The sequence below is a fragment of the Musca vetustissima genome, unplaced genomic scaffold (assembly GCF_032173495.1).
Source record: "Musca vetustissima isolate MV318-11 ecotype Yass unplaced genomic scaffold, APGP_CSIRO_Mvet_v1 utg8425, whole genome shotgun sequence".
Classification (NCBI taxonomy): Eukaryota; Metazoa; Arthropoda; class Insecta; order Diptera; family Muscidae; genus Musca; species Musca vetustissima.
In genome coordinates this window covers 146,650-173,292 of record NW_026876838.1, presented here as the reverse complement: position 1 = coordinate 173,292, position 26,643 = coordinate 146,650, and the positions used below count along the sequence as shown (strand labels likewise).

Below are 26,643 nucleotides of genomic sequence, written 5' to 3'. Positions count from 1 at the left end.
TAATAACACATAAACACACGTACATATATATTAACCGAAAAAATAAATAAATAGAAACGAAATACTGGTGGTTTATACCATGACAAATGCATCTTCACCACAAAATAGATATGGATATTGATCTATCATCGTTTGTACAATATCTTCTAAGTAGGGACGCAACTGCTCAAAGTGGCCCATATCCGTAAAATCAATAGGAATCAATGTTGGCCACCAACATATGGCTAAATTCTTACTATCCATACTGTTAAGTTTGGAATTATCGGAAACACTGTAAAAATAGTAAAAAAAGAAATAGTCAGTTTTGTAGGGAAATTATAGAACACTTTTCAACACATACTGCACAAAATGTTGAAAGATGTATTTCAAAATTTCAAAGTTTACAGGCGGCAATTTTTCCAGCAACGTTTTTAAAGCCATTAATCGACAACTTCTATCGGTTTTAACTTCAACGTTTACTTTTGAACCACACACAGTGCGAGAACCTAAAAGAAAAGAAAAACTTATTAGCATAAATCTTGTCTAAGTGTTCGAAATAATAAAACAAGTATTTATTTTACAGTATACAAAAATCATCGCTTAACCAAACATAGAAACACAATAAAAAGTAGGGTAACCAATATCATTCAATAACAATTGTAATCTCAAATGTCTATAATGGGTACATGTATCTACGAGACAAGTGCTGCTACAGGTCATATTTGCAGTTCTGACATTTAATTGCGAATTTGTTTGTAAAACGTATGCTCCACTACATATCTCGATTATAATATGTTACTTAAGTTAAGTTTATTGCATTATTTTAATTTTAATGTTTTGAGTATATTAACAAATTGCAAACATGATAATGACAAAATAATGTATTTGCTTACTCCCGGCATATCCAAATGTTTTGTAGAGGATCTACACAAGGGTTCTTAAAACTACTATACAAATTTTAAACTTACAAACTAACATAAAAACTAAGGACCAAAACAGAGCATACTAACCCCTGTGTATGCCGGGAGATGACGATGTATAAAGACTACCAGACAAATAATTTCGTTCCTTTAAAATGCCAATAGGAGATAAATAATTTGTATTTGACCAACTAAAATGCGACTTTGAATTTAAAATATCGCGCATCACACCTCCATTGAAATGTTGGGAGATTTTTAACAAATTTTTCTAAACCTAAGAGGGATAAATGAATTCATTCGAATACCTTTTATTTTGATGTTGATAGTTCCTACATATGCATTTCCGAATTACACCCCTTTCCAAAATTTCCAATTCTTTCATTACGGATGTAGATATGGTAAACCAAATCGGAAATGCATAAAGTAGGATAGGCCGAATACATACTTTAAACAGAAGTAATTTCGTTTTAATACCTAGATACTTGTTGTTAAATAATGTTGAAAAAGCTCCTTTCATCTTATTTGCTTTCTTCAAATTATTCCGGGCATGAGAATTAAACTTTAATAATTTGTTAAAATAAATTCCAAGATGTTTAATATTATCTTCAAATTTTATCTCATTACCACGAAGGAAAAGTTTTAAATCTTTTCTTTGCGGTACTACAAAACGCTTACATTTTCCGGACGCGTTACGCAAGCAGATTGCTTTACTTTTTGAGGTATTTATCGTAATGCCCCAAGACTCATAAAAATTATTTACATGTTCCACACTAGACGTAGAGCTTCTAACGGAGACTCGCTATGAGCGTAAAGCAGCGAATCATCGGCACACAGAATGCCTTTCGAGTCGTTATATTGATGAGGAAAATCATAAATAAACAAATTAAATAGGTTTGGCGACAAAATTAACCCCTGCGGCACCCCACAGTTAACATTTTCTAAAGAAGATAATTTATTTCTATGCGTAACACAAAATTTTATATTATTTAATCAAAGCAGGAGGAACCCCTATCGCAATCATTTTATATAATATGCCTTTATGATCTGTTCTATCGAATGAATTTTCCACATCAAGCGACACAGCTACAGTACATTTTCGCTCCCTTAAATTTTGAACGTCATTAGATAATTTTAATAGTGCATGAACAGTAGAATTTCCTCGTTTGAAACCAAATTCGTCCAATTTTAATTTTACAATTTTTTCGAATAATTAGCCTAAACTTGGAAGAAGGGAAATAGGTCTAAGAGCATTCAGATCATTATTTCCCTTCTGTTTTTGAGTAGGAAGAATTTTTGCAATTTTCCAATCATTTGGAAAGTCAAGTATTCATATGCTTCTTCAGGAAACTTATTTATTAAATAGTTGGATATATTGTCAATACCAGAAGATTTCTTATTATTCAAAGATTTTACAATATTTATAATTTCATTTTTTGAAGTAAAAAAATAACAATTAAGATCACTTAAAATGTCACAATCACCATTGAATGTGGTTTCAGAAGCAGGAAGAGAGCATATAGTTCTATCAATTGTTCCAACAACGTCATCAATATAGTTAATTGGACTGGGGGAATTGTAAACAGATTGAAAATGATCTTTAAGGTGTTCAAGTTGAAAGTCCGTTCCTACGAGATCCTGCCCATTTAAAGAAATGTATCCACAATTGGATCTACCAATAAGTTTAAAAATATCTTTGTAAGTAGTCGGACCTGGTTTTATTTTGCTAAGACAATCATTAAAAGACTTCGCTTGGTCGATATTAATCTGTTCTTTAATTATTATTGAGATAAGTTCTACTTGCTTTGAAATGAGCAAATACACTGCGTATCATAACTATAGACGCACCCTTAATTCAATTGGTATGTTAGTTGACAAATAAAATGGACCCATTAAGTTATTGTTCACAATAAAACGATCAAAAACACATATTATTCAACAAAAATAATTAATTTATTCTTTATGGTTTCGCCGAATTCTGCACTTTCAAAATTGCTGGTGTTGCATAACTATAGACGCACTTTTACAAAATTAGAAAAATTTATTTTTTAAAACTTAAATAAAATAAAATAACTTTTATAAATAATGGGTAGGGCCTCCCTTATTTTGAATAAGTTCAAAAATTTTATCCATCACACTGTTGATCAAAATTATTCGCAAGTCTTCATCGATTGACCGCCATTCATCGATAATCACTTCTTGGAAATAAAATAATGTTTGGTATTGGCGGTTTTCTGCATAGACACGACGAGTCAAGATTCCACACATGTTCTCGATCGGATTCTGGTCGGAAATTTTAATATTTTTCGATTTTAACCATACTTGAGTATGGCCACTTTTATGAACTGGTGCGTTGTCCTGCTAAAAAACGAGTCTTTGATTGTTGCTACTTTCCCAAAATGTCAATAATTTGTCTTTCAAGACTTGAACGTACTCCATTTAATTCATCCGACAACATGGAAATGTCAAATAATGGCTATAAAATGCTCCCAAGGCCATTAAGGAACCGCCACCGAAATATTGTATTAAGAAATAACGATATTTCGGTAACCGCCACCTTGGGAGCATTTTATAGCCACGGAATGCTTTATTTGACATTTCCATGTTGTCGGATGAATTCAATGGAGTACGTTCAAGTCTTGGAAAACAAAATATTGCAATTTTGGGAAAGCAGCAACAATCAAGGACTCGTTTTTTAGCAGGACAACGCACCAGTTCATAAAAGTCGCCATACTCAAGTATGGTTAAAATCGAAAAATATTAAAATTTCCGACCAGAATCCGATCGAGAACATGTGTGGAATCTTGACTCATCGTGTCTATGCAGAAAACTTCCAATACCAAACTGTATTTTACCTCCAAGAAGAGATTTTCGATGAATGGCGGTCAATCGATGAAGACTTGCGAATAATTTTGATCAACAGTGTGATGGATAAAATTTTTGAACTTATTCAAAATAAGGGAGGCCCTACCCATTATTTATAAAAGTTATTTTATTTTATTTAAGTTTTAAAAAATAAATTTTTCTAATTTTGTAAAAGTGCGTCTATAGTTATGCAACACCAACAATTTTGAAAGTGCAGAATTCGGCGAAACCATAAAGAATAAATTAATTATTTTTGTTGAATAATATGTGTTTTTGATCGTTTTATTGTGAACAATAACTTAATGGGTCCATTTTATTTGTCAACTAACATAAAATTTGAATTAAGGGTGCGTCTATAGTTATGATACGCAGTGTAGTCTGGATGTCTACGATTCAATGTACGAGAATATAAAATTTTTAACTCTTTCTGCCATCTATATTTTTTTTTTAACAACAGTTTAACCTTGTCAAATGTTTTAAAATTTTTATTCCTGATGTCTATCTGTTCAGAGTGCATCAATGAAACCTCATTTACAACATTTTGCACTTTATCAACATAAAAATAAATTTCTTGATTAGACAAATTACGATTTTTCGGTGGAATGTAACTTGATAAGGCGCTGCAAATGTACTTTTTAAATAAAGCCCAGTTAGTGTTTTTGAAAGATGTTGTTGTTTTTGGAACTGCATATATAAAATCAAAATTAGACAAAGAAATGTTAATATTTACAGGCATATGATCGGAGAACGTAGGTAAAGTAGAAGTTCTGAAATTTTTATTTAAATTATCAACTACATTATTACTTATTATGAAATGGTCCAAATGAGATGAACCTGAGGGGAAGGATGGAAGTACATGACATATTCTCATAACAGAACACGCTTCATCGTGTAACCAATTTGCAAGGACAGCACCATTATAATTATTACTCGCATCCTCCCAGGAAATGTTCTTTGCATGTCTTCTTTTTTTCTGAATATCTCAAAATCAAAGTCAATCCATTTACAATTTCCAACCTATTGTAGTTACTAGGAAACTAAATTGATCCCAACACGATATTTTTATTAATACCATTATGTCTTATATGAATCTCCTCAAAAACACTCAAGAAATTATGACCCGGGATAAAAATTCGTTTAAAGGAAATAGATTTTTAAAAAGCTATAGCCACACCTAAGGCACTTTTGTCATAAAGCACCGAGAAATTGTCTAAAAAATTTGCATATTATTACGTAAATGCAATTCTTGTAAAAATGCAATATCTATCTTGAACTGAGACAATAAACTATAAAACTCGATTTTTCTAGCACGATCCAATAAGGATCTCACATTAAATGTAAATAACATCTGTAAATTTAAACATCAACGGCTCGGCTTTAGCTTGATCTTTTGATATTGATTTATAATTCTTCAAGAATTTCATAATTCGTTCATGTAACGATGGCACTTCAGGTTCAAGGAGCATTTTTGCAATTTTTAAAAAATGTGTAACCGAAGTAGGTTTCTTTGGTTTTGGTTGCAATGAACTTATATCCGGTGTTCGAAGAAAACTGGCATATGATTGATTCAAAACTTTTTGACAAGATGAATCCACAATCTTGGTACCTAACTCCTTACGATTTTTTTGCTCAGAAACAAACTTACTGCGTGTGGCGCAGTAGTTAGCAAACGCTTTGCAACCTCTAAAATTTGCAGGATGGCCTCGTTCCTTACAGTTAACGCAATAAGGCAGAGATTCATTAGTTGAGATAAATGCACATTTGCCCGATGGATGCGATTCATCACATTTAACACACGCAACTGGTCTATTACAATTTTTTGAAAAATGTCCCCAACCTTGACATCTCCAACATTGTGGAATTTTCATGTTTACCTTAGGTGTTTCATACGTTACCGTTTGTCCTAATAATTCACTAATACAAGTAAAATTAGTTAGACCTTAAAGTTTTAAAAAAAGGCCTGTATCAAAACATTTCTTTCTGGAGTAATCGGTAGAAAATTTTGAGACCGTATCTACAATGTTTGGAGAAATTTCGTCAAAGCAATCTTTTATGTCAGCAACGTCTGTCATATGATATAGACCTCTACAAATGGCACTTTGTTTTTTTTTTTAATTCTTTAGGAGTGTACGAGTATGAGTCAACACCCTTTAACCTCAAAATGTCCATCATTTCGGTGTGTGTTGCTGGATCTCTCAGATACAACTTACTTCTACCACCCGATTGATTCTTTATATTAAATATGACATTTTTAGATTTAAGTTTCTTCACAAGTGTATCAATGTTTACGTTACGCAAAAAAATTGGCGGACAAAATGACTTCTTGGTAGACTCATTGAGTTTTTTGTTCCTATCACTTCTCGTAGGTTCCATGTTTTTTTTTAGCGTTATTTTGCCTGTCATTTCTATCAGAATTCTCAACAGAAGTTATTTTTTTTCCAATGACATTATCAGGCTCAAAGTCTAATTCTCCCAAAATCGAAAATCTGTTGTCACTCACATATTTATTACCAATTTTATCAGCGATTTCACTTCCCAGGATTTTTCCTCCAGCATCCCTTTTACATTTCTTATTTCTAACGACAGTATATTGTCCATCTACATCCTGTTCCATGATTTCGCTTTGAGACACTAATGATAGATGCGATGTAATTGTATCCGATTATAATAATTCAAATTGTTTCGATAAATTTTAAAAATTGTATTATAAATGATTTTTTATAATTCAATTTTTGTGTTTTCTGTGTTCTATTGTCTTATACTGGTCAACATACCACCCTATCCATGATAATTTGTTTCTACTAAGAAAAGAGACTTTTGGTTGAGGTCTTGCTTAAGTTGTTACGTTACCTAAACGAGGCGTACAAAAATATTCAACTTCCCCACTATGCCGAAATGTTTTGTACGGCCGTATTATTCCCAAATACGTCGAGTCCATACTGAGCTAAACAAAATCGAGAAATAAACTTAAAAAATTATAAAATGTGTCCAATCATTTCACATTCTTATTGGAAAATTAATGTTTCCTTTATGTTTTCTTTCTTTTTTTCAAACAAATGAAAAAAATAAAAATACGTTCTGTCATAGTTGAATTTTTTCAACTTTGAAAATTCGTACGTCGACGTATTTCGGTAACATTCATATAAATGCATATGTTCTACTTTTGTGGTGAAAAACGAAAAACGAACGAGCCATGGTACAATAACACAAGGTAGGGCAGGCAGCTTGAGGCGAATAACAAAAAAGCAACTATGCACGTGTGGCCTCTTCTGCCAAAAATAAAATAAATATACGCAACAAGTGTTTGTGTTTATTTGACATTTTTTCAACACAAAACTAAAAACGCGAAAAATTAATGAAAGGTTATGATTTCTTCAAAAAATCCAGTAGGGAATACAATAAAATGTTTGATTCATCCATAACAAAGTAATTACTTCCACACGAACGTGTTAAAAACTTTATTTTCATTTCAATTAAGGGCCCCATACACTATAAATCATTCCGTCATGCCGATGATGCCGATTGTATATGTGAGATTGACTAGTGTATGGCAAACTCTTCAATCACTATTCCAAAAAATCGATTTTTGTCCCATCTATATTTTTTTTTTTAACAACAGTTTAACCTTGTCAAATGTTTTAAAATTTTTATTCCTGATGTCTATCTGTTCAGAGTGCATAAATCATTCCGTCATGCCGATGATGCCGATTGTATATGTGAGATTGACTAGTGTATGGCAAACTCTTCAATCACTATTCCAAAAAATCGATTTTTGTCCCAAAATTGCATTTTGAGTCGTAAATTCAGTTGTTTTTTTTATTCCGTCACAATTTTATTATTTTTGTACACAAAATTATTTACTGACAACTTTTAAAATGAATATTATTCACCAGATTCAAGGTATATTAATAAGGTAACCGTATCAAGCCAGAATCATTTTTATCTTTTTAATTCATAAATTTACAATTTGCAAAAAAGCACACAAATAAAAAAAACAAATTTAAAAAAGGTAAATAAATATTTTATAGAACTTCAAAAATGCTTTCTTCTGATTGGTGGACAATTTGAAGGCGAATTCATTTTTATTCGCCTAGATTACAATTTTGACATATCATGTTCCCAATTCGCCGATGCGGCTACCTTATATATCTACCTTATGCCATGTACAGACGGGCGTCGTTCGCTCCCTCATTCGTTGTTCGACCCTTAATTATGAATTAATTACTTAGTTCCCCATACAAAATTGTCTGAGCGAACACCGACTTTTGTACGTTGTTCAATTTGAATCTCTCTCCGAATAACCAAGAAATTTGTCCCATCCCTAACAATTGAGAGAATTTATCGAAAATAAATTAATTTAAACAGCATGAAAATATTTGTAAAATTTTCAAACTTTTTCAGTAAAATTGAAAATGATGAATGAAAAGTAAAAAAAATTCTAGTTTTTATATATGCAGAAGGAAGTAAATTTTGTAATCTACATAATGCAATATGTATTTCTTTCCCTTTGGTTCTAATTAGCGAGCAAAACGAGAAACCAATGTGGGGAAAACCAAACAAAAAATTCTCCAATTTTTTTATGTGACATTTGAATTGAGAAAAAATGAAAATATACTCAAAACAACAATACTTTCAGAAAAAATGGAAAACATGAATTAAAAGTAAATAGATATCGGTTCATACTATAGTCAGGAGAAAGAGAATTATTTTTTCTATTTAGATCCATATATGATTCACGCAAATATGTTACAATTTTGGTGAAAAACTAGAAACAAAAAGTTTGAAAAAAAATACTCTGATGACATGAATTAAGAATAGTGTTGTATGAACGGGTTAATTCATGTACGTAATTCTGAGAGCGAACTACGTTGTTCGAATGCCCGTCAGAACATGGCATTAACCAGATTGATAAGGTTTCATTTTCAAAATCAAAACTATTTTGATTTTCTTCATGCATTGTGTGTGTCACACATACATAAACAAACTTTCAAAAAATAACACATACTATGATAAATGCTGTACGGCATGATGTATATACGGAAAGGTATATTAATAAGGTAACCGTATCAGGCCAGCTGGTGGTAATATTATATGTCACAACAATTTGTTTTTCTTGAATTCGCCGAAAAAAATAAATAAAATTAAAAATGAAAATTGAATAAGACAATTTCTGAAGAAACAAAACATATAGGTCATGAATAGGATACCTTCACATGAACTTCTTTAGGAAGATTTGTATAAGAATCTATTATCATGGGACTTTCTATAACGATTTGATGGCGTATTTCACGTAAAAATCTCCTCTTTATATACCGTATAATAAACGTTATCAATAATCAAAAGGCGAAGCCTTAATCTTCGATTGAGACCTTCAAAATAGAAAACACATCTGATAAGGATATTGATCAAGGAAACCAGAACTGCATTCTCGAATTTTATTGTTAAACATTGTTAGAATTCAGTTTCTTCAATTTGGCATTTTGTTTTCTTTTTGAATGAATAATTTGGTTGTAATTTCGAACCTTAGATTTCCACATATTTGTTGAGTTTGGTATGCTGAGGTATTACTACCACAGAAAACATATTCAAAATGAGTCCACGTCTTCCTTTCTCCAAAAATGTATTCGTTGTCATCAGTTCCTTAACATTAATGAATCATTTTTATCTTTTATGATATATTTAATTCATAAACTTTCGATTTGCAAAAAATCAAACAAATTTAAAAAAGTAAATAAATATTTTATAAAACTTCACAAATGTTATGTTCTGATTGGTTGAAAAATAGAAGGCGAATTCATTTTTATTCGCCTTGATAAAAATTTTGACATATCATGTTCTCGATTCGCCGATGCGGCTTCCTTATATATCTACCTTGATGTATCAAATTTGAATATATTCCAATTTATTTTGAATTTATTTGACATTGTATTCAAAACAATACACACACATACACAAAATATGTATTTTAATTTGATGGAACAAGCCACCTTGCAACGTTACATAAAATCCGACGGGGCGTACAAAAATATTCAACTTCCCCACTATGGCAAAATGTTGTGTACGGCCGTATTACCCAAATACGTCGAATCCATATCTTTAAACAAATCATACAAACCGCAAAACAAAATTGAAAATTTATTAAATTAATCCACATATTTTTAGTTTCCATTCGAAATTTCAAATTTCCTGAATGTTTTGTTTTTATTTTCAAGAAAACAAAAAAATGAAAAATACGTTCTGTCAAAGTTGAAATTTTTCAACTTGAAAATTTGTACATTCGACGTATTTCGTATTATTTCAACGAGCTAGTTGAATTTTAGGTAAGGCTCTTGAGAAAAAATTGTAATCAATTGGTAGCTGTGCCCTACCTCTTGTAATAATTATACCATGGAACGAGCTAGTTGAATTTTAGGTAGGGCTGTTATAATAAAAATATTATTAATCAGCTGTTGTTGCCATAGTACAATAATTCAAGGTAGGCTATAGCATCATATAAATTAAATTTTTTTCATATTGTGCTTCCCAGTTATCAATTTTTGCCGAGAACTCGGATATCAGATTTCTTTCCTTTGCTTACAAAAACTTTGTTTACAAAAACAAAAACAAAAAAAAAGAAATTTCAACAGCAGGTTAACTCATTATTTTCGACATTCTCTACCCTTTTTCCGATTACTTGCCGAATAATCTGCACATTCTCTAAAAGGAAATTTTTGGGAAAAACGAAATAAATGTGTGTATACCTATTTATACTGCTTTGATTTTTTTGGCTTCTGTTTATTTGTTGCAAGAAATAAAAAATAAATTAAAAATATGTGAATGTTACGTGGTACTACAATGAGAATGAATAAATTGAAAAAGCAATTTATGGAAGCAAATTAATTCGGTTTGTCAATGGTGAAAATGAAATGGAAGTCCCCATCTGTATTGTCCAAATGTCGCTAATGGGATGATTTATATATGTATAAATATATTAAAATAAATGTTTATGTATATTTATAGAAAATAAATTAATAAATTATGTAAAAATTATCAGCCTTATTCTGTATGTCAATTCCACGTGAATTTACTCGCTCTTCCCCTTCGCCTTATTCTGAACAACATTTTCCTGTGAAACATAAGTAATAACTATTTTTATGAAAAATATTTACACAATACTTATTCTATGACGATTTAGAATATTATAAATGATAGTAAGCAAATTTTTAACTGGAAAACAACCAATAAAATGCCATTGGAAATCCAATTGATAACGATGCATGCTGAAACAAGTATTGCAAAGAAATGTATGAAGGTAATAAGGAATATTTAAGTCGAGTTCGATTTTTGGAGGCGAAATACAGACATTTTGGGCGAGGATCTGTCTCTCAAGAAAAAAATTTTAAAAATTATGAAAGAACAAAAAATTTTTTTTTTCAAAAGCAAATCATAACATAACAGGCCACTTTAGATAAAACATCGGAATTAAATAAAAAGGCACACAATTATGTAGTGAAATAATAAACTGTGAATTAATTAATTAAATCGCAGATTTCTTCCTATTATTCGTTGTGTTTTTGCCATCATAAAAAAATGTTCTTTTATTTGTAATCTATTGTAGTTGATGCAACAAATTGCATCAAAACAATGAACAGCTGTTTCACATGCCATATTGTAGGTTGCCATATTATCAAACTTTAATTTATTTTCTTTTAATTACAATTCTTGATATTTCACGTTTGTATTGCTATATAGTTTAAATAACAATAAAAAGTAACAATTTTTAATAACAAAAATCAATAAATAATATATTGAAAAATGTTACACAATTAAATTACAATGGGGCAACACACATTGCAACTTAAATTACAATATGGCCACACACATTGCAACTTCATTTACGATATGGCAACACGAATCTTTTTCTCAACCACCATTTTCGAAAACTCGAATCCGCATCTCGCATTTTTTGCATCTCCCTATTCATTCAGAATAAGGCGAGAATGTGAAAACGAAAATTTTTTACATGCGAGATATCTTCCTAGCAAATATCCAGAATAAGGCTGTATATGTTTATATGTGGTGGAAAATATGTTGGTTTTTTTTTCAAAGTTTCGATTCAATTCAATTCGGTTAATATCAGGATTTCTTAAAAATCGCCAGAATTTTTAAAGATATTCGATATTCGTATATCCAAGCCATTTTGAAAGGCTTCTTTAGAGTTTTGTCCAGAATTGTGCAGACAATCGAAAATTTCCCTTTTTCTCCCGAAGTCTACGAATTCGTTTAGAATTTGTAAGAAAACTCGAATGTTCCCTCCGATTTCTTTTTCGACAAAACATTCCGAATTCGTGGACACCTTCAAACAATTTTGTTCCGATTTCGGTACAAATTCGGCATCAGAATCGGAAACTTGTGCAGAACTTCATTACGAATTCAGAAAAAAAAAACTCGGAACAAATTGTTAGCGGGGTTGTTATGCAAAGTCATATACAAAATGTGATATTTTGGTTGAGTTTTTTTATTTTAAAATCCATTTGTTTAAAGATGAATTTTACAGCATTGGTAAGAAGAAATGTATGATTTGTAGGTGAATCAATATCTAAATAATATTCTCAACTCGACAAAAGATGTTCAACCTTGTATAATTATACCATGGCTATTGTCATGTATGGAATACGCTTTTATTTTGGTATTGTATTGTCACTAATAAACAGAGCACTCGTAATCATAGACACTCAAGTACTTTTTTTATGACACGAAAAAAAAAAGGAACCATGTTATTCAGATGAATAGCCTCTTTATTATCCGATTATAATTAATTACCCAAGTGGCTTACTTTGCGGCTTGTTACAGATCACTGATCTGTACTTTTATTAAGTTTGGCCCTGCATTGATTAGATCAATTAATTGTAGTTTTCAAAAATTTGATGCTTAATTGTAGAATTTGCAAAAATTGTACCCATATACTTCGAACTTCATTTAAATATATTAGTAGTTGTTTTGAATAAAATGGCCCGAAATTTGATCTGAATATACCGTAAAATTATGCTGATATTTCGATTCTAGATATCCAATGTAGTGATGCGCAATAATATGTTATAGAAATGATGTTTTTTTTTTCAATTCTGAATAATTTTGCATGTCTATAATATGCACTACTTTGCTTTTAATGTCTTACATAGGTTTTTTTATTATAACCGTTTTCAAATTCAAACACATACCTGCCACTTCTTCCAATTCCTTGATTATGTCCTTGCTAAACAGTGGCGGTAATCTTTTTGAGAAAAAGTCCTTGAGAGCTGTTGCAACAGCATTGACGGGAATATCCAAAAGTTCGATAACAGTATTTGAGTCTGTGTAAAACACAAATAAAATAAATAATATTTTAAATTACTATCACTTTGAGACGTTCACTTATCATACCTTCTTCAAACTTCTGGAACAATAAATCCACATGAGCACGACTTCCGGGTACTCGATATATGCCCTCTGAATCCAAACCTTCTTTTTCTATATATTCTATACACTTGATTAAAAATATAGGAATTTCCACCTTGTCCGAGATCATAAGTTTTTCAAATTGAGATTCTGTGTCGGGGAAACCCTTGGAGTTTTGTTTTAATTTACGTTTAAGTTTCTTCTCTTGTTCCTTTTCCTTCTCCTGCAATTTTCGCAGTCTTGTACTTTCCTCTTTAAGTCGACGTTTTTCGGACTTTTCAAATTCCTTTAAACATTTAGCATTCATATTGTATTCATTAAGATTTTCTGGAGCACCGAAAAGGCCAGGATTATCTGGCACCATTGTGTACTGTAAAATAATTTTTAATTTTATATGAATTTTCAATGCCATAATACGAAACACTTACCTCAGGAGATTTATCGGTTTTTATCATATCATTAACTAAAGAAGGGTCGCTATTTTTTTCTGAAAGAATACACATTTTATTATATTTTTTAGAACTTGACATTCGCTCTTGTGGCTTACTTTTCTCGGCAGTAACCATTCTCTGGTAATGTAATGGTATTTCTGGTGGGCTTACGTATGAGCCAAACATTGTGGGTACGCGCGGAGTTTGTACCGGTATAGCAACTTTCTTCTTTTTTGTCTTTTTATTGACGGGTGGTTTCTTGTTTATTTGTTTATAGTAGGCATTTTGTTGCCGATTTTTTCGTTCTATAGAACTAGCACAACTATCAGATTCAGTACAGTCTATAAATAGTGAAAAAGTCAATTATTATATGTATATTCTATAAACTTCTCGACTATCCCTACCTTCATTTTCATAAATTTGTTCATACTCAGCCAATTCTTCGGAGTCTTCTTCGTCACCATCCAAGTGGGAATAATCAAATTGGGTATAACGTTTACCGTCCTTATCTCCACTCTCACAAATTGGCAAATAAGTGTTTCCTCCAAAATTCATTTTAGCTACTGCATCACTAACTAATTGAAAATTTTTCATATTTAATTTTCCTGGTTGCTGAAAATATAAAAAAATGTTATCCTGTTACATCACAACAATCATAATTAGTATGAATTTTAGGTACTACCTTTAGGGTCTGACTTGGACCTTTTGGACGAATTTTATTCAAATTAGAATCTATGTGTCTACGACCAGTTGTGTATGCGTGGGTTGAGCCACCAAAATTATTCCAAATTGAATTTTTATTGGCATTGCGCCGCGCATCTGATTTTTCATCCAACCATTCTAAAATCAAAAAAAAAAACACAATATTTAATAGAATTCTTATTACCAGACACATGGACACATAAAGAGGTATAAAAACAATTATAGTTGTCATTCCAATGTAAAACTACCCTACATCCAGAACGAACAATTTATGTACAAACAAAAAATAATTATATTTTAATTTTTTTAAGAAATAATAAAGAACAAATGCTTGGATTTGAAGATTCACTGATGCTATTACACACTGCATGCACAACTCTCGCTCGTCTAATCTATTTTTTTTTTTTTTTTTTTTTGAAATTTTTAGCAAAATTTTTTACAAATAAATATTGCAAAAAGTATACATATCCAAAATAATAAAAATGTCTATTAAGGGATATTTGAAAATTAGTTAGCAAATTAAATGAATATATGAGCGATGTAATGCAACTTGACATTATATTAAATTCAGCACTGTTTTAAATAAATCTCATATTTTATTTTTACAACTCTGGCATTTTGATTTTAAAATTACTTGTGAAATATTTTTCATAATTTCTATTGAGTTCAGTACATTTTATGGGTGTTTTTTTAGATCTAAAAGAAAAGTTTGTATTAAACAATTGATTGTATGTCGAACGCAAAAATAGTGAGAGAGGTGGTGGAAATCATTTAATCAATAAACTACAGAATTGAATCAATTTTATTCTTGCATGGTGGACACACTTTTTTGTAGATCTTGCTAGCTAACAATTTACAACGACGAATTTATAGTTATATGATAAAGGGATACGAGGTTACAAAACATTCATAAACCAAATATATACCTTCAAATTTATGTGCTAATTATAAAAATGCACCTTTCCATTACGTCCAAAACAAATCCTTTCAAACTACAAGGTTAAGCTGGTTTCTATTATAAATTAATGAATCAAAATTGGGTAAAGTTAGAGGATGTCCGACTGCCATTAAACAGTCGCTCCATTCGGAGATGTATGGTTTTTATTCCAAAGGTTTTTATTCCAAAAGCGGGAAAGCCAACTCACACTATGCTTACTGACTATAGGACGATTAGCCTATTTTCCTTCCTATTGAAGGCAATGTAAAGGTTACTAGACTTAGACATTAGGAACTCACTAGACTTGACAACATTTAGCGCATCACAACATACATACGTCAAGGGCAAATCGGTCGATACTGCCCTACACGACATGGTTGTTTATATAGAGTGGAAATTAAGAAGCTGCTACTAGCGTAAGATTTTCTTTTAACTACGTCAAATTGGAATAAATCCGCTTTGCTCTAGACAAGACATGAATTTCCTTTAAGCATGATTGATGAAATGCTGAAAAGCAGAATAATCAATGCAAGCATTGGGGAAGGTTCCATACGGAAGGTGAGGTGTACCCCACCGCAGGTTTTGGCTCCTGGTGGTAAATGGAATTCTTGTGGAATTTAACCGACTTCGAGTAAGGGTTGTGGCCTATGCTGATGACGTTGTTGTGCTGGTAAGTGGCAAATGTTTGTTCACGATATCTGATATCATGCAAGTTAGACTAAAATTACATTCAAAGTGGGTACGAGAAAATGACCTTGGAGTTAACCCTGCGAAGGTAGAATTAGTTCTGGTCACGAAGAAGCGGAAGATTCAAGAATTCTTGCTGTCAGTACTGCATCGTGTAGCTCTGTAGTTCTCTCTCTCTTGGAACTATACTTGACTACCAATTAACGTGGAAAAGGAATGCACACTTCTCCTGCAAGAACTCTATATATAATGTTTCTCCACATACTTACCAATAACTGTCTTGCCTGGTGTCAGGCACATGGAAAAACAACCTATCTGTTCAAATTAAAAAGTGTACAAAGATCCGCAGCTGTCCTAATTTTTTGCGCCTCTAGAAGCACACAGTCAGCCTTGAATGCTATCATAAATCTTCAATTCAATTTATTTCATAAACGAGAACCTAGCCAAAAATCCATGAGCGATTCCAATATCTTCTTTACATGGACTACCCTTCATCTACTTCTACCCCTCACTGACCTACTTCTCCGATATAGACGCTGTTACCATTTTTTTTTTAATTTTGCCAAGAAATTGTCTTGGGTTAGTGATTAAACTTATTTTTAACTCCTTACTTTCACTCTTTCTTAACTTCTCTTTTTAGGATGAATACGATGGACAAATATTCTCCGAGTAAAGCGTTCTGCTTTCAGCAGACGCGCATCCTCTAACCTAACCAGGGGTCAAACCTTTGGTGGCATCTGTTTTGAAGCATGCGGAATCAACAGAGTCGTTTCCGACACATCTTCATCCTTGCATAGTATTCCACCTCGTTTCATTCCCATATTGATAAAATACACATGATTCTGCAATGGCCTATGTGATTATAAATCTAAGGTCCTCATTCCTCATTTAGTTTCGCTTTCTTGTTATAAATTCTGGCGATCTTCTTTTCTTATCAAAGTAGTAAAACAAAAAAAAACAGGATTCCTAAAAGTTCAGAACAATCAAATCCAATGATGACTTCTCTTAAATCTCTTCCTTCTCTAAAGCGCACAACAGGCAACTTACAGGGGTAGTGTAAACCTAACCTAACATACCTAAAAATCATGTTCCTTCCGTAGTTCACCAGAAACTATCCGGGTAAAAAAATTAGAGTATTTTTAATTGAAAGAATTTCTACATCTAGTACAAAGGTCAATCTATCTGACGAAGATCTACCAGAGTGTTATCACTAGCGAAAAAATAGATCAAACTTGCGATATGGATCAGGTCTCTGGCATCTCACCTCTACATGGAATGTGAATGGAGTGAACTTTTGCGCTCATGTGAGGATAAAGAAGTGTTGGAAACATTCGAACATCTACTATGCAATGTAGATGGCAAATGCTTCGTAGCTTTGCCAAAAATTTATCATTATAATAAGCTCTAACACTTAATTCATTCTTTGTCCCCATCGCTTCCTTCCCTTCTATATCGAACCAATGGCCTCTAAGTAAAACAACAGCTAAATATTTAACTGCTTTTATAGAAAATTATCATTTTTTCAATAGAGTTAAACACAAACCGGAACATATTAATATGCAATTTAAATAAAAAGTATCAAATTCTTACTACATGAATATTTTGTTTTTTTTTTACATTAGTTGAAGCAGGAATTAAAATACGAGGATTCTTTATATAATTTATTTATACTGTTGCATTCTAAATAATTGATTTATGGGTTGATTTTAGTTAAAATATAGCAAATAATATTCAGCGCCGCTACTTAAAAAATCTATATTCTTTCGAATGTCGGTTCGATTATTTAAAGCAATACTTTTGCAAAATTTTGAGGATCTAGTGCTATTTGAAATAAGGTGCATTACATAAAATTATAATAAATAAACAAAAGAAAAAGAAAAAAAACTTTTTCATTGGGGATATGGGTAGTTTATGAAACGTGCGATAGGTGGGACTCAACTCAAGAGAATGTAAACACAAACAAAATTAAGGGTTATAATGGCATTGAAAATATTCTAAAAATCACAATTAGTAACCTGCATCGTGGGTTGCCAATGAATCCTTTGACCCGCTTACATCCGCTGCTTATGAAAAAAATTATTCAGTTTGAAAAATAGAAATGAACAAAGAAATGAACAAATTAAATAATGTGACAAATTTTGCTAAAAATCAATTTGATTGAATGATAACGAGTTATTACATGTTATTTCTTCCAAACTAGACTCGGAAGCTGACACAAATTGACTCTTATATGAGCATGTAATGAGCTGATGATCTGGAGGAGCTGGCTCTGGAGGAGTTGTTGGAGGTGGAAATATCTGGAATCCTTTATGATAATCATACATTAGTAAAATGAATATATAAACTGCCTGAATATCATATCATATATTATTGTTTTTGGACTAGCTATATATGAGATAGTGTGCGTGTATAAACTAATAATTATATTTATAGTAAAAAATAAAGTAAGGAAATACACAGTAGAATAAGTCAAAGACCCAACATTCTGGATGAAGGGTTTGCGAATAAAAAAAATCTCATACTTTTTGGAGTATTAAAAAATACTTACATAAACTATTTGTATAAATACGAAGTATGTATATATAACCATTTCATAAGAATACAATAAATGTAATATTCAAAAAATTCAAAATTTGTTAATTACCGACCGATTCGTTTATGCTTCTTGAATCTAATTCTATAAATATATATTCACAATACCTCCCATGATACATAAAATTACTTTATGTTAATATTTGTACAGGTCTTCGCAGTTTTTGTTTTCTTGCAGTACAAATTCGTTCATTTGCTGCTGATTGTTCGCTATAATAGTCCTCATGTTGTATTAAAAATACATATTAATGTCTCTTTTACACAATTTAAATGTCCTTAATTTCATAAGAGTTTATTTATCTTTTGATAGACATATATTTTGAAGTAACAATATCAAGATATGAGAGACGTTGTGAACATATAGTTAAATTAACCCCAAAAAAATTAGTGCTCTTAATATGTGTATACGGTATACACAAATCATGGTAATTCTTTATATGTATGTTAGGACAAAATTATATTACAATAAATAGTAATAGTCTAATAAATGGCAACAAGTTTAGATCTGAGATAAATCTTAAACAAATCATTATTATGAAGGAAATACTATAAAGATCTGAATTCTTATGAAATGGTTAGTATTCATGCACTTACTCTGATGGATCATTTTTGGTTTTTCGTTGCTTTCTTCATAGATTTCATCTAAAGATATGTCTCTTTCTTCTGAAATGACAACGACCTATGTAACAAAAATCATACTTTTGTAGACAAGGACATACCATTTAATGAGTTTAGAGAACGTGTAGGAAGCATTTCGTAATTTTCACTGCCGGAACCATCAGTACCTAGGGTACTTGATAGCATATAGCTTTCGTGACGCGGTGGGGGTCGTGGCAACTTGACGGAATTTTCAAGTGTTCCCTCACCTGAATCCAAAGTAATTGACTCTTCAACGTGTAGATTTTCTACGTCATACTTGTTATCCCAAGCATTCTTCAAAAATGGACTATAAAAAGCAACTGCAGACAGAAAAAGCACGAATAAAAAAATGATCTACAAATATTGTGTTAAATACATACATTTTACATACTGATCGGCAGAAAATGTCATAAAACTGGCCTTATAACGATCAGCCAAAGCGTTCCCTTCTGTGATGAGAAATTGACATAGTTCACTGCTGAAAAATGCATTTGCACCACCGCTTTCCGTTATAGCTATAATTTGCAACGGTATATTTGCATTTTGCGAAACCAGAACGCTGAAAAAGTACAACAACAATTATGAAATTATTCGCCTAAACTTCAATGTTCATGAAACGCTTACCTTAGATTAGCCAATGATGAACGTCTCTTTGTGGAATATACAAATATGAATCCATGTATCAATTCATCGCGATATTGATTTATTCCATGGTATGATGATAGTATAAATTCAACCCTTTTCTTGGAGTCTCCAATGAAAACGTCCACCACCACGGAATGTTCAAGTGCCTTGCAGAATGTTGATTCATCAATCAATGGATTGATGATGTTTTCAATATCATACTGATCGCCACAAAACATGCACACCAATATACGAAGATCTGTTTGATTCGGTGGAAATGTCTCAAGTGTTTTCATTTCGGCTACTCGTAGGGAATCGATGACAATATTCAAAATTTCATAGACATATTTCTGATGGCTTTGTTGGTGGTCAATAAAATCACAGTGAAGCATTTCAGCCAAACGCAAACCTTCGTTGCGTAAGTACTCAACTTCGTTTTCTTTCAAGTCGTGTGGCTGGTACACCAACACAATAGGAAGATTTTCAAATTTGTCTTCCAGTTCCAAATTGCAGAGTAGAGTGCGCTCTAGGTTGTCTTTAAGAGTTTCAAAAGACTGCAGATTTGAGTATACACAGATCAAACCTACAAAAATATTAACATTTATAAGGATATAAGTTTCACTTCTTCTTCAAACAGTTCACAATTATTTACCACTGGAATAAACATCAATGGCCTTAAATGCTTCCATATCACCATTCGCTATGCGATAATTTAGATAATATGTTTGATTTTCGTAGATATATTCCCCTTTGGAACCGGTGCACATGCGTATGTCGTTGAGTAAATCGCTAGCCAAGTGCTCGGATCCCACAATTAACAAATTCAGTGTTTTATCAGATCCCTGAGATTTCCAACTGCCACTTCCACCACTGCCAAGTGTTTTATGGCTACCACCGGACTTGTCGGCCAAAATCTCTTCAATGAAGTTGTCAACGCAACTGTGATAAAATGGGCAATGATCACGTATGGGACAGTGCATAAATCCTAAATGCTGGAATAGAATAACTCGCCTCTCCTGATCTAGCCGATCCATTATTTTATACCTGATTTAATATTAGACAGAGAAATAACAATGAGATTTAGAGGTTTCTGAAAATTTTCTCAATGCAATACCTGGAGTCATCCTGTAGGATATCAGTAATTTGCCGGACATCCTCTTGTGTTATAATATCAACGTTTTTGAATTGTTGAAAAAACTGGGCATGTTCCAGAAGAAGTTCAATGAAATTTTGCTTGCTCTTTTCAATGATTTCGTCCTGGTGTATATCATAAATTTGCTGACAGTCGTGTTCAGACAAGGCTTCAAAACATTCGCGCCCCATAAAGAGAACACGAACTTCAGATAGTTGTTTGCCCGGAGTAACGAATCCAGATTCTTCCAATAGCATTTTAAACTGTTGTTTCCATCTAAAAAACGGTTTGAAGTCATTGAATAAAATACTACATTATAACGACGAACTATAATACATACCCAATTTTCTTCTTGTCCTGTTGAACAGAGTTTAGAAAATTACGAAATACTGTCTCGGCCTCTGATGTTTCTAAAATATCGAAAGGTATGCGAACTTCATCTTCGGTTTCATCCATGTCTACCAATTCCTGCCACGAAGCCTGCGGGCACTCAAAAAAGTACTGATCAAATTCCACATGATTTCTCATATAGCTCTTGGCACATTCCCAAATATCATCGTCGCTCGTGGAAAGGGCATTAATGTCCGGCAACATGTACTCAAGAGTGCGGGCAAACTTATCCAAATACTGATGTAGGCGCTGGTTCATGTAGTCATCACGCAACTTTTTCATGTGTCTCCGGAATAGTTTCTGCCCGGCATCATGACCAAAAATATTCAAGAATTCTGTCCATTCGCGGAATTGAGCAAGCATTTTTGAGCCATGTGTCCATAACACATGATAATCCGTTATTTGATTGCGTATGAGACGAGTAACTGCTTCAGAACGACTTTCCAAAAGTTCCTTGCGCGATCTTGCAGCTTCTTGATATGGTATGATTTTTATGCGATTTTTCACTTTGTCGATCATTTGGGCCAGCAGAAGGAATGGCAAATCTGTATTTATTGATTCGTGGGCCGATGTCTCCACCATTTGTATCATGCCCTTGTACTCCTTGCGTTGGCAAATTTTTTCCGCCTCCCGCACATACAGATCACAGGAATCATCATTTTTGGTGGTCACGAGCACCAACGGCTTTTTGTTTTTCAGTATTAAAGTAATTGCATTTTGTACAAATTCAACCTGTTTTTCGATATTTCTATTTGGCACAGGGCTCACATCAAACACCACAACAAAACCATCGATTGCCAGCCTACCATCAGGCATTATTTTCTGCTCATATTCCTTTTCTATTCCCAATTGATTTTTGCAGATGTACATAAGTTTTTCGGCCGAAAATACTTTTGTGCTGGTGCACCTCTTCAAGTAGGTCTCCATTTTACCCACCTTGAAGGGCTGGAATGTGGAGTCGTCCATAAATTCCGTCTGTTCGACAATATGAAAGGAGTATTCGGAGCCTTCATCGGTCGTCTTGAGCACATCTCCCCAATAAAGAAAGTGATCATTGTTAACAACTCTCCCGCTGAAATCGCTCTAAAATAAAGAACACATCAATCACACCCTAAATTAAACAACATCTTCTCCATACATACCTGACTCAAAACTGATATGTGATCAATGAAATAATCGTCGGCCATGGGCCTAATAAATCTGTTACATAAACACGATTTGCCAACACCAACTTGTCCTCGGTCCTTCTCAGTCCCCGAGAGACCGATGACCGATATATTGAACGTTTTCATCTTTTATCTGCAAGCAAGCATTGCAAAAACAAAACAAACACACATAATTAATTTACATTGACATAATTACGCTGCAATTATCGCGGTCGAGATGGGTACTACTTAGTGGCAAGTGGGCAAGTGGACAAAGTTTTTCAACTGACCCTAAACGACAAATTGTGTACAATATTCATTTAATAACATTACGTTTTTTTTTCACGGAAGACCGACGGCCGGTTTGTTGTATGTATATGTGTTCGGAAAATACTCAACCGATACATTCATAGTTCAAATCATAAAATACACGGGTGCGGGTGTGTTAATAAAACACTAAAAGATTTTTTCTAACGTCGATGGTTGAACAAACCACTGCAGTCAAATAAGCAATTGTTTTTTGTTTTAATTATTTCCAAGTAATGTCGTAAGGCTCTACTAAAATATGTATGTACCACACAAAACTGTGTGGGATAAATTAACCGAAGAAAAAAACAGTTTTGCAGGCAAAATGTGAATGTGACATTTGTATCCAGCCATCCAGACGAGTTTGCACCCTTGATGTAGTAAAGAACACTCACAAAACGAACAATTTCTTCACATACCACACACGACACACAATAAAATGAATGCAGCACTGAAGCCATATTAAACTTACTTCGCTGTTATTAGTATTATTAATATTGAGATTATTATTTGCAATTGTTCAGTTTTGGGAATTTTCCAAAAACAACAAAATAATAAAAAAAACATTCAACAGTTCTGAATAAATTTCATTGTAGAAATCGAATGAAACATCATTTCTGATAAAAAAAAATTATACACATACAGAAAAAGATGTTCCTTGCCTTATTCTGTCCTCGAACAGTCCACTTGCAACGACAAAAAATACTTCCTTTGAGCATGACTGACAGCAGCAGTAAGTTGTTGTCGGTTGTTGGATGAAAGAGCACAGCTCGGTGACGAGAGAGCAGAATCTCAAATTCGGACAAAGAGAGCAAAAGAGAACGATGGGTTATGAGAACGGATGGGTATCGAGTTGTTTATGTGTGACATGTCAGATAATGTAAAAAAGGAAAAAGGATACGCGAGGAAATTGGTTGTTAAATGCTATGCCAATTCACTTATTATGTTGTACGTCGCGCACACACGCACACAGCCATTTGCACTAGGAAGAAGTTACGTTAGACAAACAGTTTAGATAGACACAACGTCGTTGTAACATGATGTTTGTTGGTAAAAGGAAATTGTAAAGCAGCAATATTCAACGACGGACCTTGTCTGAACAACAGATTGAGCTACGAAAAAGTAACAATATGACACCAACACAACATCACTGATTTTCTCTCTTGATGTCTATCACAATATGCCTTGACTCCAATATTGCGTTCATCCCGACTACTTTTGTTATTGCTATTGTTTTCCTTTTGTGTAATTTTTCGAAACCCATTGAGGTCGAGCATGTGTTGCACAGAGTGTGTATTCCTACAAACTAAATTAACGTGTTGTGTAGGATAGGGAATACCGGTCATTACAAACTATTGACACATCGGACAATTTTCGTTTGTCCGTCCCGCCACATGTTTCAAATGTAATATTTCAAATATAAAACAATAGACAAATGTGTCCTTATTCCCATTAATATAATTCCTTTGTGTATTCTAGAGAGTTTTTACCGATTAACATTTACGAATAAAGAATAATACAGAAATATTATTTATCGCAGGGAATTGTTGAATTTCGTTTTTAATTGGAAATGATTTTTTTTTTATTAATAATAATACTAGAATTACGGACGTCGAGTTTATACCTACTTCTACTAAAGTTAAGCCAACTTGACTCATATCAGAAAATGTAAGGATTTTTTTATGAAGAAAGCTAAATCCGGAACACATCTGGAAATGCAGTCATAACGTTTTATGGTCACAGTATTTCGTTCTGTTGGAATATATTAAACGTCCTAACTACTCATTGCATGCATTTTTGCAATATTGAAATAATCACAAGCCTTAGAAAAACGTTTTAAAAAAGACATATTTAAATTTGAAATAGTAGCAGGGTTAAAAAAATCTAAAAGTCAAATTGGCTCTCAATAATAATGCAAATGCATGCACCTTTATATATATTTCAGGGTATAACTAAACTCCAATGTGAGTTTTTAAAAATTAATATTAATGTTTTAAATATAAGTATATACCTACTTGTCAATTTGACTCAGTCCGTGAATCTAATGTTAACTAAAAGAGCTTTTTTGAAAATAATAATTTGAAAATAATGTTATACTAAACACTATAGGAAAAATAATACTTTACAATTTTTTTTATAACAAGTTATGATCAGGATCAGATTCTATTTCGCGACATTTGTACCCTCTTGACTTCTCTTTCTAACCCTGGCATTTTTTTCCAGTATTTCGAAGTTTTAATGAGACAGAAACCAATTTTTATTTTAGTTCAGAGTCATGTAATGGTGGTGTAGAGGCAACAGCGAAATTAGAAATCCATTGAAATCATGTTTTTTCTAAGGATCAATGCAAAGCAAGGGGTTCATATTCAACTGTTGTAAAACAGGCAAAATACATACTTTCGGTAATGTCGAAAGTAATACGAACACCGCTGACGCACAATAACATTAATTTTTATAATGAAATTATGTGGTGGCCTTTAAATGTCCGACGAAGTCCAGTCATCAAAAGACGTAAATATAGTCTATACCGAAATCTACACACAGGTTGAAGTCTTATTGTACGAATATCATATGAAAAGATTTTAGGTACATTTCATATGACACCCATTAGTAAAATCTAGGACATTTACAAAGTATTGGAAATATATTTCTTCACGTATGGACTGGTAATATGGTTTCAAATGTTCCCTTTCGGAACTGTTCCGATTATTTTATATTATTGATCAAATTCGTGGAACAAGTTGTGTTTAGGTAGGGGCTCATCTCAATTTTTTTTTTTAAGTTTAACAGTCTCTTGGATTACGAAAATATATGAAAAAAAATTAAACAAATTTTTTTCTCAATAGCCGGCTTTTGCCCGGGAATTTTAGACTTTCACCTATGGATAGGTGGAAAATTTGGCTACGCGATTAAAAAATTCCTTTATGTAAAAATTTGTCTTATATAGCTTGCCTTCGGCCGGGGACGAAGTTATGCAAAATAGACGGCCTTCGGCCGGTGATTTAAAACTTTTTTCAATGGACAGGCGGAAAATTCGGCTAATGCATCAACATTTTTTTTAAATTAAAATTTTCCCTCTTATACCTGGACAGTATCTGGAGAAATTTCCTCCTATGGGCAGGTGGATAATTTGGCTACGTGATTAAAAGTTCCATTGTTCTTAGATAGCCAGCCTTTGGCCGAGAATGAAAGACTTTCTCCAATATTCCGGAGCTTCAGAGGTCCATATCTCGGTACGGACTTCCCCAATGAATGTCATATATGTTCGTGGGATAAAACTCTAAACTCAAATTAAGGCAAAATTTTTTCTTCAGAACGCAGAAACATAATAATTTCGATTTTTAAATTTGACCACTCGGAATTTCACAATTTTAACCAATATACCCAACTCCTACATATGAATTTGTTTAGGTACACATTCAAAATGTTTTTCATGCTGGACAAATACTACGTTCGTTATATGAAGAAATTGTCGGCCACCTATGCAATATAATACACTCACGTACGTACATACATATGTAAGTATATTATTATACTTCTATTACAAGCCGCTTAACACAATTCGTAAAAAAATAATTTTGTTTTCTTTTATCGAAAAACCTGTAGTAGTTATTTTCATTTTGTTTGACTTTCGGAAGTAAGAGACAAATACAACAAAAATGAGAGCGGACGTTTTGTTCCCTCGTTCGGAGATGTGTATCTTCAACGAAATAAAAGATTTGTTCATCTTGCATGGGGGTAAAAAATATGAAATAGAAAAATGATTATTCAATACAAAATTTAATTTTATATTTATCTGGATTCCATTTATGTTCTGGTGGTACTCCTCAACAAACACACATAATCACAAATATCTTACATTACTCATTGAAACAAATGC

The 26,643-nt window shown here is 32.5% G+C and overlaps 1 protein-coding gene across 1 annotated transcript; it reads right to left on the bottom strand.

Moving 5' to 3' along the window:
• Nucleotides 1-26,643, bottom strand: LOC133321383 (rho GTPase-activating protein 190). Its single transcript, XM_061530471.1, has 19 exons — nt 26,623-26,643; nt 22,455-22,611; nt 21,263-22,395; nt 20,905-21,198; nt 20,443-20,834; nt 19,791-20,373; nt 19,547-19,725; nt 19,247-19,486; nt 19,122-19,190; nt 18,115-18,240; nt 17,951-17,995; nt 14,292-14,449; nt 14,014-14,221; nt 13,726-13,950; nt 13,607-13,665; nt 13,164-13,548; nt 12,962-13,093; nt 341-485; nt 1-271 (listed from the first exon to the last, which is right to left on the bottom strand). Exons 2-19 carry the CDS (start codon nt 22,602-22,604, stop codon nt 73-75), a joined length of 4,722 nt encoding a protein of 1,573 aa, XP_061386455.1. The 5' UTR covers nt 22,605-22,611; nt 26,623-26,643; the 3' UTR covers nt 1-72.

Excerpts from the sequence above, each read along its gene's own strand:
- LOC133321383 (XM_061530471.1), bottom strand. The coding sequence starts at position 22,604 with ATGAAAACGTTCAATATATCGGTCATCGGTCTCTCGGGGACTGAGAAG. Across the intron at positions 20,374-20,442 it reads CATTGATGTTTATTCCAGTG|GTTTGATCTGTGTATACTCA; the intron begins GTAAATAATTGT and ends ATATTTTTGTAG. Across the intron at positions 14,450-17,950 it reads ATTGGCAACCCACGATGCAG|AATGGTTGGATGAAAAATCA; the intron begins GTTACTAATTGT and ends TTTTGATTTTAG.